The sequence below is a fragment of the Drosophila erecta genome, unplaced genomic scaffold, assembly GCF_003286155.1.
Source record: "Drosophila erecta strain 14021-0224.00,06,07 unplaced genomic scaffold, DereRS2 tig00000126-arrow-pilon, whole genome shotgun sequence".
Taxonomy (NCBI): domain Eukaryota; kingdom Metazoa; phylum Arthropoda; class Insecta; order Diptera; family Drosophilidae; genus Drosophila; species Drosophila erecta.
In genome coordinates, this window is record NW_020825209.1 from 12547593 (window position 1) to 12562497 (window position 14905).

Sequence of the window (14905 nt, forward strand, 5' to 3'; positions counted from 1 at the left end):
TTAGTAACTTAAGTTGTACTGCTGTATTGTGAAGTTGTAAGTAACAATGAGTTCCAACTGAACTCATGCTTAAAATTTGATTCTCTAATCCTACTCGGATATTTCTCTGCAAGAAACATTTACATTATCAAAATTTGAAGCGTCGCATGCGTATAATCGTAGATGGTATATTTGCAATTGTAGCCAATCAAAGATGATCCAAAGATCTTTTCGAAAGGGCCAGAGTTAGTTTGTTGAGGTTTTTTTTGGGACAAGGGAATGGTGTTGGCAAAACTCTACCTCTGAACTGAATCCCTCAACCAAAATGGCCACCAATAAATTAAATAGCACATAATTGCCGAACGTCATTAGTGCCACAAAGTACAATGCGGCCCAATGACTTGTCTTTTCCATTCCGTTGAACAGGACGACGTTCCAATCCTCTTGCGTCAGTATCTAAAAACATTGTTTTTTTTTTTTTTTTTTTTTTTTTTGTGATTTGTTGTTGTTGATTGTTGTTGTTGGCGTTTGATTGGAGTTGGAGTTGGAGTTGTTGAATTGTAGTTGTTGATCGGTGGCAGTTGCAGAGTGGCGGGCGGCAAACGTGGTGCAGATTTAACATACATACGCATGGATATATATGTCGTGATACACATATCGGATATATATCGTAAGAAGCGAAAGAAAAAGAACGAAATACCGATAAACAAATGTTGTAATTTTTATATTGTGGGCGGTGGCAAAGAACGTAAGTAAGTAAGTAAGTAAGGAAGTAATTAGTATACGAAATACGAATGGAAAACGAATGGCAAAAATGTCAAAGTTCAGACAAAAGACAGACAGATATAGAGCGATATCAAAACGGCAAACAGTGTTATCGTTTTCATAGCATATACATATAGCATATACATAGGCGCACATAAGTACAGATTGGCATACTTATATGTACCCATATGCCATGGATGAGCATCGAACACTAGCAGTTTGGTCATTTTGGTGGAAAATCAGGCGCATACATAAAATAAAGCGTAAAACTGAAGAAATATCCTGCAATTTAGGGGCAAACAATGGGCTATAATAACTTAAAGCGCAGACAAATATTAGTCCAGAGTGTTCCTAGAGTGACCTAATGTTCTTAAATATGGTATTTGATGGTTTTGAGCTAACCAGGAACACCCAGGAAAGGGTAAAGCCTTATAAAGTGAGATAGTTTGAGGAATGTCATATAGATGGGGACTTTAGGGAGATTAAGCAGTGGCATTAGCTCATCTCAAAATCTCGAATCTTCGTAGACAGCCCGTTAAAAAGCTGCTCAAACTGATTTCCCTTAAACAATAATTCGTGGTGTGGCATACTTAACAAACAGAAGGCAAAACTAAATAAAAACCAAGTTGAAACCAAAATATAAGCACGCTATAAGCAAAGCTAAAAGCAAATAATTTAAGAGAAGCAGCAAAGGCTCTTGGTTAAAATCAAAGAGCAAAAAAGCGCACAAAACTCTTGCATATAGGAATTTGTAAAAAGTTGGCAATTTTTTATGGTTTTTTTCGCAGTTTTTTTCTCGCTTTGTACACAAAATGCCAATGGGTTTTTCTATTTCATATCAATTCAGTTTTTTTAATGATTTATTTGCTATACAATACGAATGCGGTTTATATAAGAGGCGAATTAATTTGATTTTGGTTTTCATGTTGTTTCTAATCTTTTGTGGCTGTACATTTGTATTGCGCATAAGCAACTTTAAAAATATATGCATCAATAACGCTTTTTACACAGTTTGCTTAGCAACAAATTTGAAAATGGATCGACTAGTGAAAGAAAGATATATATATATAAGGGGAAAGAAGCAGCAGCAGCAGCACCAGCAAATGTAGAAATAAAAACTTTCGTTTCAGTTTGAACAAGCCAACGAACCAACAAACAAACAAACAAACCATCGAACAAACAAAAGACTTAAATCAAATATATACAGTAGGTGTGAGTGTGGCTGTTAATGGTTCATTATGTTCTCTGCAAGGTCGTGAGTGGTCGCAATCGATAGTTGCTTCTGGTCTGGCATACAATTATAAAGCCAAAAGCCGAAGGCAAATCAATGTGAGGATCCCAAAAATCATGCAACAAAACTCGGAGCATCAGCGTTAACGGTTTTTGCTTATGTCGTATGTGTGTGTGAGCGAGAGACAGAAACAGAGAGAGAGAGAAAGAGGGGGACAAGAGGGAGAAAGAGACAGAACAAAGAGAAGATGTGAGAGAGGCGAGTGCGAGTCTTTCCACGGTCCTCTAGTTATTTTGGTACAGTTGTACGGGCACTGCATACTAGAGATGTCAGTGCATTCGATGGTATCGGCTTATTAGGATAACGTAATAACATTGCCTTCTGACAACGATTTAGGTTTAAAATGTCCAACATAGATATGCCAGAAACTTGTGGCGCGAGAAATTTATTATTTATGGAATTTTATCAGAATAACCCTTTGAATGGATTGTGAAATAAGCCCGACATCTCTAATAAATTTGTATACCGAACATGAAAGAACGTGACAGAAAGGAAAAGTTTCAAGGAGGAAACACATACACACAAACTGATGCTAAAGTTCAAATAAATGTCCTTCTATTCAATATTTACAGGAATGAACTGTAAACATAACTTTTTAACATCCTACCCAATGGTCGTGAGTCAATGCGTAAAGGCGTTTGTGGGTGTTTGGTTATGTGGAGAGCTCTACGACTACAATTGCTGGCATCGGAATCGAAACGAAATCGAAATCGAAAATAAGGTCGAAAACAAAGCTGAATAATAAGAGAACTCAAGGAATACTAGCAACTGGTGGGTACTTAGTTAAAGACTAGGAGCAGGTTAATTTTAAAATAAATCAAACAAGGAGGGCAAAGAGAGCAGAAACGAAGAACTGGAAACTTTTGTGGCTATACGTAGGAATTCGTTAAATACTTTATCATAATCACAAGAATTTCAGACTGGTATTGATGGGTATTGTTGTAGCTGTTGTTCAACGTGGGTTTTCTTTGGGGTTGTGGGTGGTTCAGCTTTTGGATGGTGGGGAGGTTTCGAGGAACAGGTCTGTGGGTAAGCGGGTGGTGGGTGGGTGGTTTAGGTAGTTTATTGCTGTATTATTGTTCTTACTTGGAATACTGTGACTGTGGCCCACAAAATGTTGTTGAAGTGTTTGCGATCGCACTCGCATTGCGGATGCCGGCTGATTATTTCGGGACACGTGCACTCGCGTTCGAGTCCGGATTCGTCCAAAAATTTACAAAACTTACCGCCAAACAGATACATGCCGAGTATGCTGCAGGTTTATATATATGTTTTATATATACCGTATACATTTGTATTATTTATAAAGTCATAGATGTGTGTCTGTTATTATAGTTCATAAATGGCTATTTAAACTGGTTCATAGATATAGAGAGAGAGAGCTGGGTTCGTATATATATATATATTTATATAATATATAGTTGCGATTCTTATGTCTAAGGATATAAACGAGTAGTAGTAGGTTCATCTAGTGGTCCCTGTACATTATGTGGCTTGGGTGTTATTCGGGGATACTTGTGATCTCATAAAGAAGATAAAGAAACAGAGAGAAGAGTCTTTTCATCTGTTCTTCTGCTGGCCTGGAGATTCTTCTGCTATTTTCTAACTTGTTTTTTGTGAGTTCTGTCTGTCTATATACACAGTTGTTGATGGGTAGTTCTCGATCTGGCCTCAATGCATATTTACATATATCTCTAGAAATGTGTGCTGTGCATAAGTTCGACAATGGCGGAAGAGATTCTTTGTATTTTACAGTTAATCTCAGATCCATTGGAAGCCCAACTTGAAATGACCAAGCAATTCTACGGATTACAGGATAATCTGTATGTGTTTCGCATGTATGTACGTATAAGAGGTACGTGTGCCTGGAGGGTCTGAGTGAAAAGGGGGGACTTTGGTTACAGATTACAGTGGGAGATTGATTGGTTATGCTTGTGTTTGTGTGTCGCTGTGTCTGTGTGCGAGACAGTGGGAGAGACAGAGACAGAGAGAGTTCTCCTTTCAGAGGGTTTTCGGGTGGAGTTCTATACAACTTAGAGTCTAGGATAGCATATGGACTAAAGAAAGGTATATACTTAAAAATAGGACATTGAGCAAAGTGAGTGACAAAATCGAGGCATATATATATAGTACATAAAGAAGAGCACGAGCGAGACAGAGAGACAGAGCGAGAAAGAGAGTGAGAGGTGTAAAAAAATGCGAGTGTGTGTGTTTTTTTTCGTGGAGTGTTTTCAAAGTGTTCGAGATGCTAGATGCAAACACAGTTCCACTCGGTTTTATATATACAATATTTACATTGTATTGCATGCTGGAAGCTCAACAAACTCGAACCGAAATTCTTACCTGGTGCATCAATGTACATCACATAAATACATACACATATACAACGACCTTATGAACATATATGGCTTATGGACATTCCCATATACGAATAATCCGAACGACATGCGGATGCGCGCTGCTTGCTATGGAACTCGTAACGGTAATGGTAACGGCAACGGCAATTCTATCACTAACACTAACGGTTAGCTAACGGTAATCGCAACAGTCAACGCATGCATGCCAAACCAAGAATCGTAATCGGTATCGAAATCGAAATCTAGGTAACTAAAGATAAAATCAAGTCTTCAACTGAATACCACACTCAATCAAGGGCACACCACAAATTAGTGAGAGCGAGCAAGATGGCTAGCTAGCTAGTCGATCTCGATGTCTGGCAACCGAAAAGCAATATCAAAAAACATAAAAAATAATAATAGATTTTGTGTGTGCGGGTGATTATTTCGCTTTCTAGACCTTAAAATCACTCGCACGCACTCAAAGAACTCATGGTTAGTCAGACAGACGAAGGCTCAGAGCGAGAGTTATGGGGCGATAGGACGTCACAACAGTTATCGATTTAATCAGAAAACAATCGGGTAATCGAATTGGTACGGAAATTAAAACAGAAACACCATCAAAATCGAAATAGAAAAAAAGTGAAAACGAAGGAAAGCTAAATGCTCAACGTATCAGAACGTATTTCACTGGGATTCGTAATGGGTTTGGGCTTTCATCTTGTTTTTTTTTCTTTTTCGGTTTTATAAACAGTAAGTTATCGTAATCATATCGGTAGCAGATTATGGCGTAACATTAGAAGTAGTAGTAGTAGTAGTAGTAGTAGTATAGTTATATATATGTACATATATAGGTTTACGTATGGTAAAAGGCTGATAGCAATGGGTCTACCTGGAACACTGTGACGAGCGCCCAGAGCAGGCTGTCGAAATTCTTACGATCGCAAATCATCTCTCCGTTAACTTTCTCGCAGAATTTACATCCGAACAGATTCATGCCGAGTATACTAAAGTGATGGTTTGGTTTTGTTGATATATAATATGATATATATATATATATTTTGTTGTTGGGTTTTTCGTTTTCGATTAATTTCATTTAAATATATATTCTTATATATTTTTTGTGTTTTTGGTTTTTGGGGTATTTTTTTGGGTTGTGTTTAGCATACAGTTTTTTAGGTTTATTTTAATTTTCGGTTTCAATTTATTTGATTATTATTGGATTGTTTTTAGTAAATTTTTTTAAATTGTGTGGAGTGTGACAAAGAGAGAAAGAGAGAGAGAGAGACAAAAATATATTTATAGAGAGAAAGAGAGAGATAGTAAAGAACGAAAGAGACAGAGTGTGGGTGATTGATTTACAGAGACTAAAAGAGAGCGCAAGGGAGAAAAGGCTTGAGCTAGTAAGTGTTCTTGTTAGTGAAGTGAGCGGCAAACGAAAGCTAGCAAATGAAAGCTCTCGGAAAAAGGGAAATGGTGATAAAGACGCCTTTAGAGAACCATCTGAGCGACTTAGACCGGACGACGGAATAAAATTGAAATGAAACAAAGGTACAGTTTGCTCCAAAGGAACTAAGAAGCTAAAGCCTTGCATTTAATGGGGAGAATCGGTCCCTTGGATGTGGTTTATTTTTGGACTGGCTTTTGATAGTCTGTTTTCAGTTTCAGCTTTATTTTAGTTTTCTCTTTCGAGTTTATTCGGGGCATTTATTGAGTTGATTTATCGTTGACGATGCTGGCTTCTTTTCAGCTCCGTTTACAGTTCGTTCGTTTCATTATTCGCTTCTTAGTACATAGTAGGGTTATATAGAGTCTGGTCGGATGTTTCGTGTGGCTGTTGTGTCTTTTCTATTCTAACTACACAAACTCGATTACATTTACTTTAGCAACTAGTCTAGCTAATATGCGTGTTCTTATTATTGTTTTCACTGTTGAAGTTCTGTGTGTTTACTTGATATTCATAGTTATACAATAATATCAATTACGAGTAATCATAGATAGGTATATATAGAGATAGAGAGTACAGGTATATATAGGTATGTATCAAACTGCAGCGACTGCAACTACACAATAAGTAAGCGTACGATCTTTTTAGTTTTTTCTATGTTCAATTTTTTCAAGTACTTTGTGTCAGGTGTATTTCTGAGCGTGAGTGTGCGTGTGCCGTGTTCGTGTGATAAGCTCCGAGCAGGAAAGCTTTAAAGGCCGCATTGTCAGGTCTTTTGGCAAATGCATCAAGCCAAGCCGAGCCTTTTGTGTTTGGGGTGTGTGTATATGTCTGTTGCAGTGTTGGTTAACGCTAAAAGAAGCTAGGATACACACTTATTTAATTTGAAATGGAATAAAGCGTTTTTGGCTAACTAACTAAGCTAACTAATTGTTTCTGTGGCTGTTATTGCTGTAATTGTAGTGTGTTTAACCAAAAGAGCTTCAAATGATTGGATGTCGTACAGATAGAAAAAAGCAAAAGACTGTGATAGTGTTTGAAAGAGTGACCGTGAACATGGTGTGTTGGAAAGTAATGTTCGAAGGTATTGAGTAGACAGATCGTGTACCATAAAAAAATGATCGAAAAAGGCAGCGACGTGGTCGGTGCTTGAAATCGAACTCAAGTCAATAGTGAACCGAGCGAAAGAGTGATGGATACAGAGAAATTCATATATTGAAGAGAGAGAGAGAGAGAGATGGGGGAAAAAATTTTCTTCGCCTTAGTGAGGTGTTAGAAAGTCTAAGAAGTGTAAGTGTAAAGTAAAGTGAACGAACGAGGAGTCAAAGTGTACGACAACTAACGGCACTTTGGGGGTGGGATAAAATGACGTAAATGGGGGTTAAGAAGCTCGGGAAATATATAGCAAGATAGAAAGAGATATATATATATATCAAGTGATACGGGTACATTTCTTGCTGGTACGTATACGAGATCGATTGCTTTAAAAGTTACACAACTTGTAACGTCATCTAACTACGAATCTTCCAGAATTTTCAAATGTTACTCAGACACAGTAAGTGAGAAAAATACCAAGAGTTAGAACTTAAGAATAAGCGGTGAGAGAAAGAGAGAGAGAGAGAGAAGTCGTAAAGAGATCACTTGAAGAGACGTTAAGGCAAATCTTTACTTATATAGGCAATACTCAAGTAGTACACAGTAGAAAGGATCGTGTCGAAGAAGCACTTAAATGAGGATGGAAGTTCGGAGAGTCAGGGGCTCAAGAGGTACGTGTAAGTTTTGTATGATCATGGGGTGGACAAAGGCAGAGATCTATGGGATCCAGAGAACTGGGGAAGGGATGAGATATGGGGAATGTACTCAAACTTAAATTACTAAGTCGATTATAAATGGGATTGAATTCAGAAAGTCTAAGCATAGGCACTCTATTTATCACGACTTGACATAGAGCATAGCTATGATTATTTGGTAAGTTCTTAAGATTTCATTTACCGCTATGTTTTAAGGAGTAGTTTTTTAGAATCCATAGACTTCTTAAGGCATTTTCTATCACCAATAAAAAAAAAAACTGCCCTACAATGGACAAAATTCTTTGGAAGAGATGGGTGTTTTGGAATGAGAAGGTATTGGCTGGATGGGTTAGATGAAGGACTCTTATCTATGTAGTAAGCAGCTAAGGAGGCGCTAGGAACTGTTAGGCATAAGACGACTGCTATGGGTTAACGAAACTGAACTGTTTCTGTTTTTGTGGCTCGGTTTCTTTGTGTTAATCACTCTTTTTCAATACATAATTAATTTCATGTTTGTGGGGTCGCGTTCGATAACTGATTGGCTATCGATTGTAGATTATATTGAATTTTCTTTCTTTTACTTTTGTTATCTCCGCTTTCTTCTCGTGTGTCTGTGTATGTGTTCGTGTTGGTGTCTTCTTTTCTTGTACAGGTGAGTCTTTCTGTGTGTGTTGGTGTGTTTTGTGCCCGTGTGTGTGTGTGTGTTTGTGAGTTATTGTGAACAGTCGGCAATCCAACTCACCTGAATATGAAGATGAATAAAACGAGGAGGGAGAAGAACACGGCCACATTGTCCATAGTGCGCAGCATCACGAATAGCTGGCGCCGCAGATTGGGCATAAACCGGACCAGCTTGAGGATTCGCAGCAAGCGGAAAGTCCGCAGCACGGACAGACCGGAGCCACCGCCACCCGTTCCGTTGCCCATGAACGTCTGACAGATCTCAATGGCACTATTGATGGTGGGGAGAGAGTTAAATGGATTATCGACGCGTAGGTTCTTAGGTATCTTCCTTGTAGTAAACACCTTGACTCACCTGAGAATAACGATGATGCCATCGAAAACATTGAATCCGTTGGCAATGTAGCGGAATGGACCCTCTGCAACCACCTTTAGCAGCATTTCAACAGCAAAGATGCCGGAGAAGACGACGTTGCTCGTCTCCACAATGGCGGTCAGTTCCGGCGGCTGGTTATGGTACTCGATGCCCATGGACAGTGTGTTTATCAGGATGGCCAACAAGATGCCCTGCTGGAAGTACTTGTGCTCCACCAATCGCCTGATGTAGCGACGAATCCAGCTGCATACGCGCGACATGCACCGGTACACGGAGATTAGGCACCGAGTCGTCGGCGACCTCTGCCTGGGCCGCTCGTCCAGTGGCGACAGGGCGTTCTGGTAGAGATCGTAGCAGCAGGCATAGTCCTCCATATAGTTGCCAGTGGGGGTGCGGGGCTCGCGCACTCGCGAATTCCCCTGTCCCTGCCGGGAGCGATAGTTGCGACTGTGACTGGTGGTATTGTTGTTGTTATGATGGTGGTGCGACTGCTGGTGGTGCTCTTTTCGACGGTGGTTCGCCCCATGGCTATCGATGGGTCCGCCCACCACTGCCGACACTGTCGACGGTTGCAGTGTCTGCCCGGTGTCACCAGCCGTTGAGGCAACTATCACGGTGGCTCCTCCCTCGCCGCCCGGTGGCGTTTGGTTTTGCCCAGTGGCCACCGAGCGCGGCTTGTGGTGCGCCCGCAACGCCTCTGCGGTGTGGGGATCGCAGCGGGCCAGCGATGTGTAGAATGACTCCAGCGTGCTCTGGCCTGTCGGCAAGGCCGCTGAAAAGGCCACAGAGAATGCCAAGAGCTCCTGACAGGTCATCGCATCGTGTATACCCAGCTCGGAGCAATCAGCATAGGGATTGGCAATGGTGCCGATGCTCTGCGGCAGATTGACCTGTGCGAAGAATGACAAAATAGAAGCGAACTGATTGCTGGCTCTTTTCCATAGCTGAACAATGCTAATAATAGCAGTGGACGAAAATGTATTTATATGGCGCCCGAGCACGAACATACAACACCTGAGTTCCTGTGCGGGCCAGGCGCCACTTGACCACCAGGAGCGTGACACAGCTTACCTGCCAGATGCTGCCATCGCCAGCCTGGGTCATCTTTTCCGTGGAGAAGATGTTGCTTTTCTCCGTGGTGCCCCCTGTGCCAGCTCCGCCACTCGCACCGCCGTTTTGGTGGTTGCTATTGCTACCGCCGGCTCCTGATGCCGCCGCTGCTGCAGCAGCTGCTGCGGCAGCCGCCGCCGCCGTGCCAGCGACGGTGGCGACTGTTGGGGCCACCGTAGTGGTGGTGCCACCGCCCGTTGCCGGATCTGCGTTGAGGGCGGGCGGCGTGTGGAGCAGCACGTACTCGTTGAACATCACCGATGGTCGCCGGCTGGCCGAGGTGGGTGGACTGAGGAAGCCCGAGGTGCACGGATGACTCTGCGAGTGTGCGGCGATTCGAAATAAAAGTTATTAGGCGGCGCAAACAGTGAACGGGGGTTTTGGGGCATTTAGAGGGAATGAAATGGAAGATAACGCTCAACTGGTTCTATGACTAGGTACTAGCAAATACTATATACAAGGTTTTCGCAGGGTTCCAGTGCCTTCATTTACTAAAGAAATCAATTGATATGGTTGCGCATCAGTAAATAGGGTTCTTATTTACAAGGCTTACAGCGATACTTAATTTTGGCAACTATTTTAACCTTTTTTGCATTTACTATAGCTTCAAGGGGCGACATATGGACGAACGAGCACATACGGGCTGGGTTATGGTCTCTGATTACAAACGGGCATTTACATACGCAAACAAAACGAATAATGTAAATAATTAATGGGCGCTTCCACGGGACAATGGGCTGGCACAATGGGCTACGGATTTATCAATGGGACAATCAATTCGCAGTGTGCTAATAAACACAAAAGGGAAAAAGCTATTTCGAATGCACTTAATATGCAAACATATCGTTTGTATCTACAATTTGTAAGTGTTTTTCCGCTGGTTTTAACGTGAATAGCATTTTCGGGTGATACTTGGTCGCTGGCTGAATGTCCTTGCCAGAGGTCACGCATGACCGCCTCTTTAGATCTATCGATCTATCGGTAGGACATTCAGAGTTCGGTGCGGACCGAAGTTGCGCTGCGCTCTTTCATAAATTATGCTGGCAATTTATACATATTATTTAACTTGTTATTGTTCAGTACCTTGCCCAAATTTCCCAACTGCAGCTTTGAGAATTAGCAAGGTTTATAACAAATATTAGCAAATATTAAAGATTATTATTATTATTATTATTTTTCTTTTGTGGCTGCTGTTTGAAATGCTGTCTGTTTTTGTTCGCTGGCCATTTAGATTTTGGGTTCGATAATTTGGAATTCTGAAACAATTGGTTCTGTAGCTGTTTATCTTTACTGTTTTTGGTTCGAATCGATTTTGGGTGTTCTATTTCTGTGAATCGAGCTGAATGCTGTAGAGATGGCCCTGCTTCCATACTTACAATTAGCTGCTCGGAGTCAATCATTTGCTGCGGCAGCTTCAGCAATATGGTCTTCTGCTCGGCGGCACTGCCCTCCGGTTTCAGTTGATGGTGGGCGGTGGACTTTTTCAGCGAGGAGCTGCGGGGCAGTCCATCGGCGGCCAGAGATTGCTCCGTGTTGTCGGAGGAGGAGTGCTGCTGCTGCTGCTGCTGCAAATGCTGCTGGTTTTGGTGCTGCTGCTGTTGCTGCTGCAGCATTTGATGCTGCTGGTGGTGGGCCGAGGACATGGTTACACTGGCGGCACTACCATTTATCCCATTGACCAGCGCCACTGTGGTGCAACTGGCGGCATTGTTGTTGTTGTTGCCGCTGCTGCTGCTGTTGCCGACGCCGACGCCGACGCCGGCAGCGGTGTGGTTTCCACTGCCGTTGTGGTTGCTGCTGGTGCTGTTGTTGTTGTTATTGTTATTGTTGTTGCTAGCCGAATTGAGCGGCACCATGACGGTAATCATCTGATCCTGGATACTGGACGGCTTGCGATTACTGTACTTGGGGCACTTGGGATGATGGCACTTGATCCGCGACGGCGAGAAGGTCAAGTTATCGGCATTGGGCAGTAGTCCCTCCTTGCGCTGCTGTCGCTGGTACCTGCGGTGGTTCCCAGTGGTTCCCAGTGGTTCGGTGGTACATTGATGGGGGATGGCAGGTTGACAGAGTGGGTGAAATAACAATTTGATTAGCGACAAGCTTGAGAGACGGCACGCGGGGTTCACACACTCATGTCTGTACACAAAACATCGTGTTCTATGTTTTGGGGTCGATTGGGGGAGGCAGGTGGGTCAGGTGGCACAGAGATGTGGATAGTTGCGTTGCACGTGCATCGGCTAAAGGGTGGGTCAGATGGTTTGGGGTGATTCGGCTGGGGTTTCCATTTGTACGTGCACTCTCATTAGTGTCAGTGCCATGTCGCATGTGTGCGTGTGTTGTGCGTGTGTGTGCGTGTGTGTGTATGTGTGCTTAGCCATTAGACAGACAACAATCGCAATTACATAATTCAATCAAATGAACTAAGGACAACGACAGTACAAAAATGCAAATTATCCAAAGTAACACGAGTCCCATCTGCGGATTCAGTGTCATTCGCTTAACTCGTTATTCTGTACTCTGTTCTAAATGCGGCATCATTGTGTGGCGACAATCTATTGTGAGGCACATGTAAGGATGGGATTATGGTCACAGAGATGGGTCATCAACAGGAGGTCAGCGTGGGACACCATTACGAATACATTTCCTTCAGGGGAGTCAAAGAGCTGGGCGCAGCGGCTTTAACAGTGAATTCCTCACTTTTTTTTGTGCACATTAGGGAACTCAATACATGGTAGCAATGTGGATGCACTTTCGGATAACTACATCTCTTCTAGCTTATAACTTTTGCTTATACACATTCATGCCCTGGCCACTAGACTCGCTGCTAATTTAATGCGTTACGCAGGATACTCATCAAATTGCAAAGCAACTAACTAGGCTTAAAGAAAAAATAGAAACTTATATTGAAATAAAGTAAGCTGCGGGCAGTCTCAACAAACGTTTGAAAACGTTAAAAATAAATAAATAAATAATAAAATTTGGGAAATTTGGGAAACCAAAGTGTTGCTTAAGTAATGCAACTCAAAAAATTAGACTCAAATAAATGAAAGCTCCTTGGGAAAAAGAGGTGCCCGAGTCATGGGCAATTTTTGAAGGAATCACTGGTGATGGTTGCAAAGTCCTTGTTAGTGGCTCGAGTTCTCCTGTCAGCGCGAGCTGAGCTTTTGCCAAGAGATTAGTGTGCTAATTACTCGCTTTAAGGGGTTAGTAATCAATCAAGTTTCAAGTGACTAAAGCCTACAGCTTTCTCATTGTTTTCCTTCTGTTTCGCGCTCGAGGGGTCAGAAAAATCATACATAGAGAGCCAGAGACTGGGAGAGTGAGAGTAAGAGCGGGACAGAGAGAGGGGAAGGGAACGGAACGGAAACCGGAAACCGGAAACTAAAATAACGAACGTAAGGTATAATTGAATGAAATCAAAAGGTACAAGCAGCATACTTATATAATCTGTACTTCTTTAACATTCGTCTCTTGAAGCGCCGCCACAGATGGGCGATATATTTGACGATCTCCGCATAGCAGGTGGCCGGTTCCGAGTTGTTTGTGCTGCTGGCCAGGGTCGAGGTTGAGGTGTACCGGGCCCGCTCCTGTCGCATCCGCTCCATTTCGCGCTTCTTGGTCTCCGAGAATTGCGTGGCGATGACGACCAGGCACAGGTTGATCATGAAGAACGAACCAATCTGTAAAGATTCCAAAAAGAACAAAACCCCATCAATCAGCATACATTTGATACGAATCGAAGGCCCACTCTAAAATGTGCAATAAAAGGTTATGCGAACCGGGCTCTTGCCAGCAGGTGGCGCTCTGTTGATGCTCAAAAAAACTTTTCGCATTTCCGTTTAAAAGTTTGCGCTTTCATTGCTGCCAGCGACAAGTGCAAGCCATAAGTTTTCCCATGCCTTTGTTTTATACTCCCGCACACGGCGCCCGATGGCCCCTTTGGGAGGACCTTTTTGGGCAGCCGCTTAAATTCATTCAATTAGCTGGGGGATCGGTAGACGCCACCTGGTGGTCATCGTGGGATTACAAGGCACCAAGATGGCGATCTCAAAACTTCAAATCGCTAAACTTAAGATTCCAGCGCCTGTCTGCCCTAACTCGTTAAGCCTGGCTTTCGGATTATTGTAAAACTTAGAAACTAGAGTAGAGTGGAGCAACGAAGTCTGAAACTTTTGCTTTATGGTATCACCAGTAATAAAGGTGGCCTAAAGAAAGCACTTCTAATTTGGAACTCGTGAGCTTGGCAGAAAATGCATAAAACATAAATAAGCAATTTCCTTCCATGGCGAACGCCCAATAGCAAATGGAGTGAGCTGAGTTGGAGTGAGTTCTAGAGGAAACTGGAAACTATTTGCATACCAAAAGTTGTTGGCAACAAGAGCAAAATCATTTTGCACACGAAATGAACAGCGACAGCGACAGAGACAGCAAGAGCAAGAGCAAGTGAAAGAGAAAGAGCTAGAGTGAGCAAGAGAGAGAAAGGTTAAGCAAACTTTAAACATAAATAATGAAATTTCCTCATGTGTGTCCGCATTTGTATCTGCACCTGTATCTGTATCTGTATCTGTATCTGCGCCTGTGCCTGTGCCTGCGACTGTGTCCACTTGTGTGAGTGTCTGTGAGCCATAAAGGCTTTTAATTAGTCCAAGGACACCTGAGCACAAATCCTGCCATGCAAATGACAGCACAACAGACTGGAGTCCACTCGAAGATGGCACTGGCGAAAGTGGACAGTCGCCGGTTGGCAAAATGCGAAAGTGGCAAATGGAAATGGAAAATGGCGGAGAAAGGGGCTGGTTCGGGGCACCTGCTGTCTGATGTCTGCCATGCAACACGATGTCAGCAGCTTCATGAAATTCATACCATACGAAAGTAGACAAACTTGCGCACTGTTTGGTGGCAGGCGCCCACTGGGCACAGGAGCTGTTGTGCGTGTGTGGTCATAGTTTAAAATGAATTTAGTTATTTGCATGGCCAAATTGCTTTGCCATACTTACGGCCTGCCATTGCCGCCGTCCTAAGCCCCAAAAACCATGGTAGCTGCGCAACTTCAGCTCAATTAGTTGGATTCCCTTAAAGCCTTCTACAAATTAAATATTCAATTCATGATCAAAGCGGCAGGTCGCC

General features: G+C 42.6%; 1 protein-coding gene across 1 annotated transcript in view; it reads right to left on the reverse strand.

Annotated features, from left to right (window-relative positions):
* The window catches only part of LOC6551337 (voltage-dependent T-type calcium channel subunit alpha-1G), an 80005-nt gene that overhangs the window by 9984 nt on the left and 55116 nt on the right, over positions 1 to 14905 (reverse strand). Inside the window, exons 11-18 of the mRNA XM_026981648.1 lie at positions 13232 to 13458; positions 11152 to 11779; positions 10859 to 10882; positions 9737 to 10093; positions 8645 to 9555; positions 8351 to 8560; positions 3122 to 3287; positions 280 to 435 (exon numbers count right to left, since the gene is read on the reverse strand). Coding sequence (XP_026837449.1) covers positions 280 to 435; positions 3122 to 3287; positions 8351 to 8560; positions 8645 to 9555; positions 9737 to 10093; positions 10859 to 10882; positions 11152 to 11779; positions 13232 to 13458 — 2679 coding nt within the window. The remainder of the gene's footprint in view (positions 1 to 279; positions 436 to 3121; positions 3288 to 8350; positions 8561 to 8644; positions 9556 to 9736; positions 10094 to 10858; positions 10883 to 11151; positions 11780 to 13231; positions 13459 to 14905) is intronic.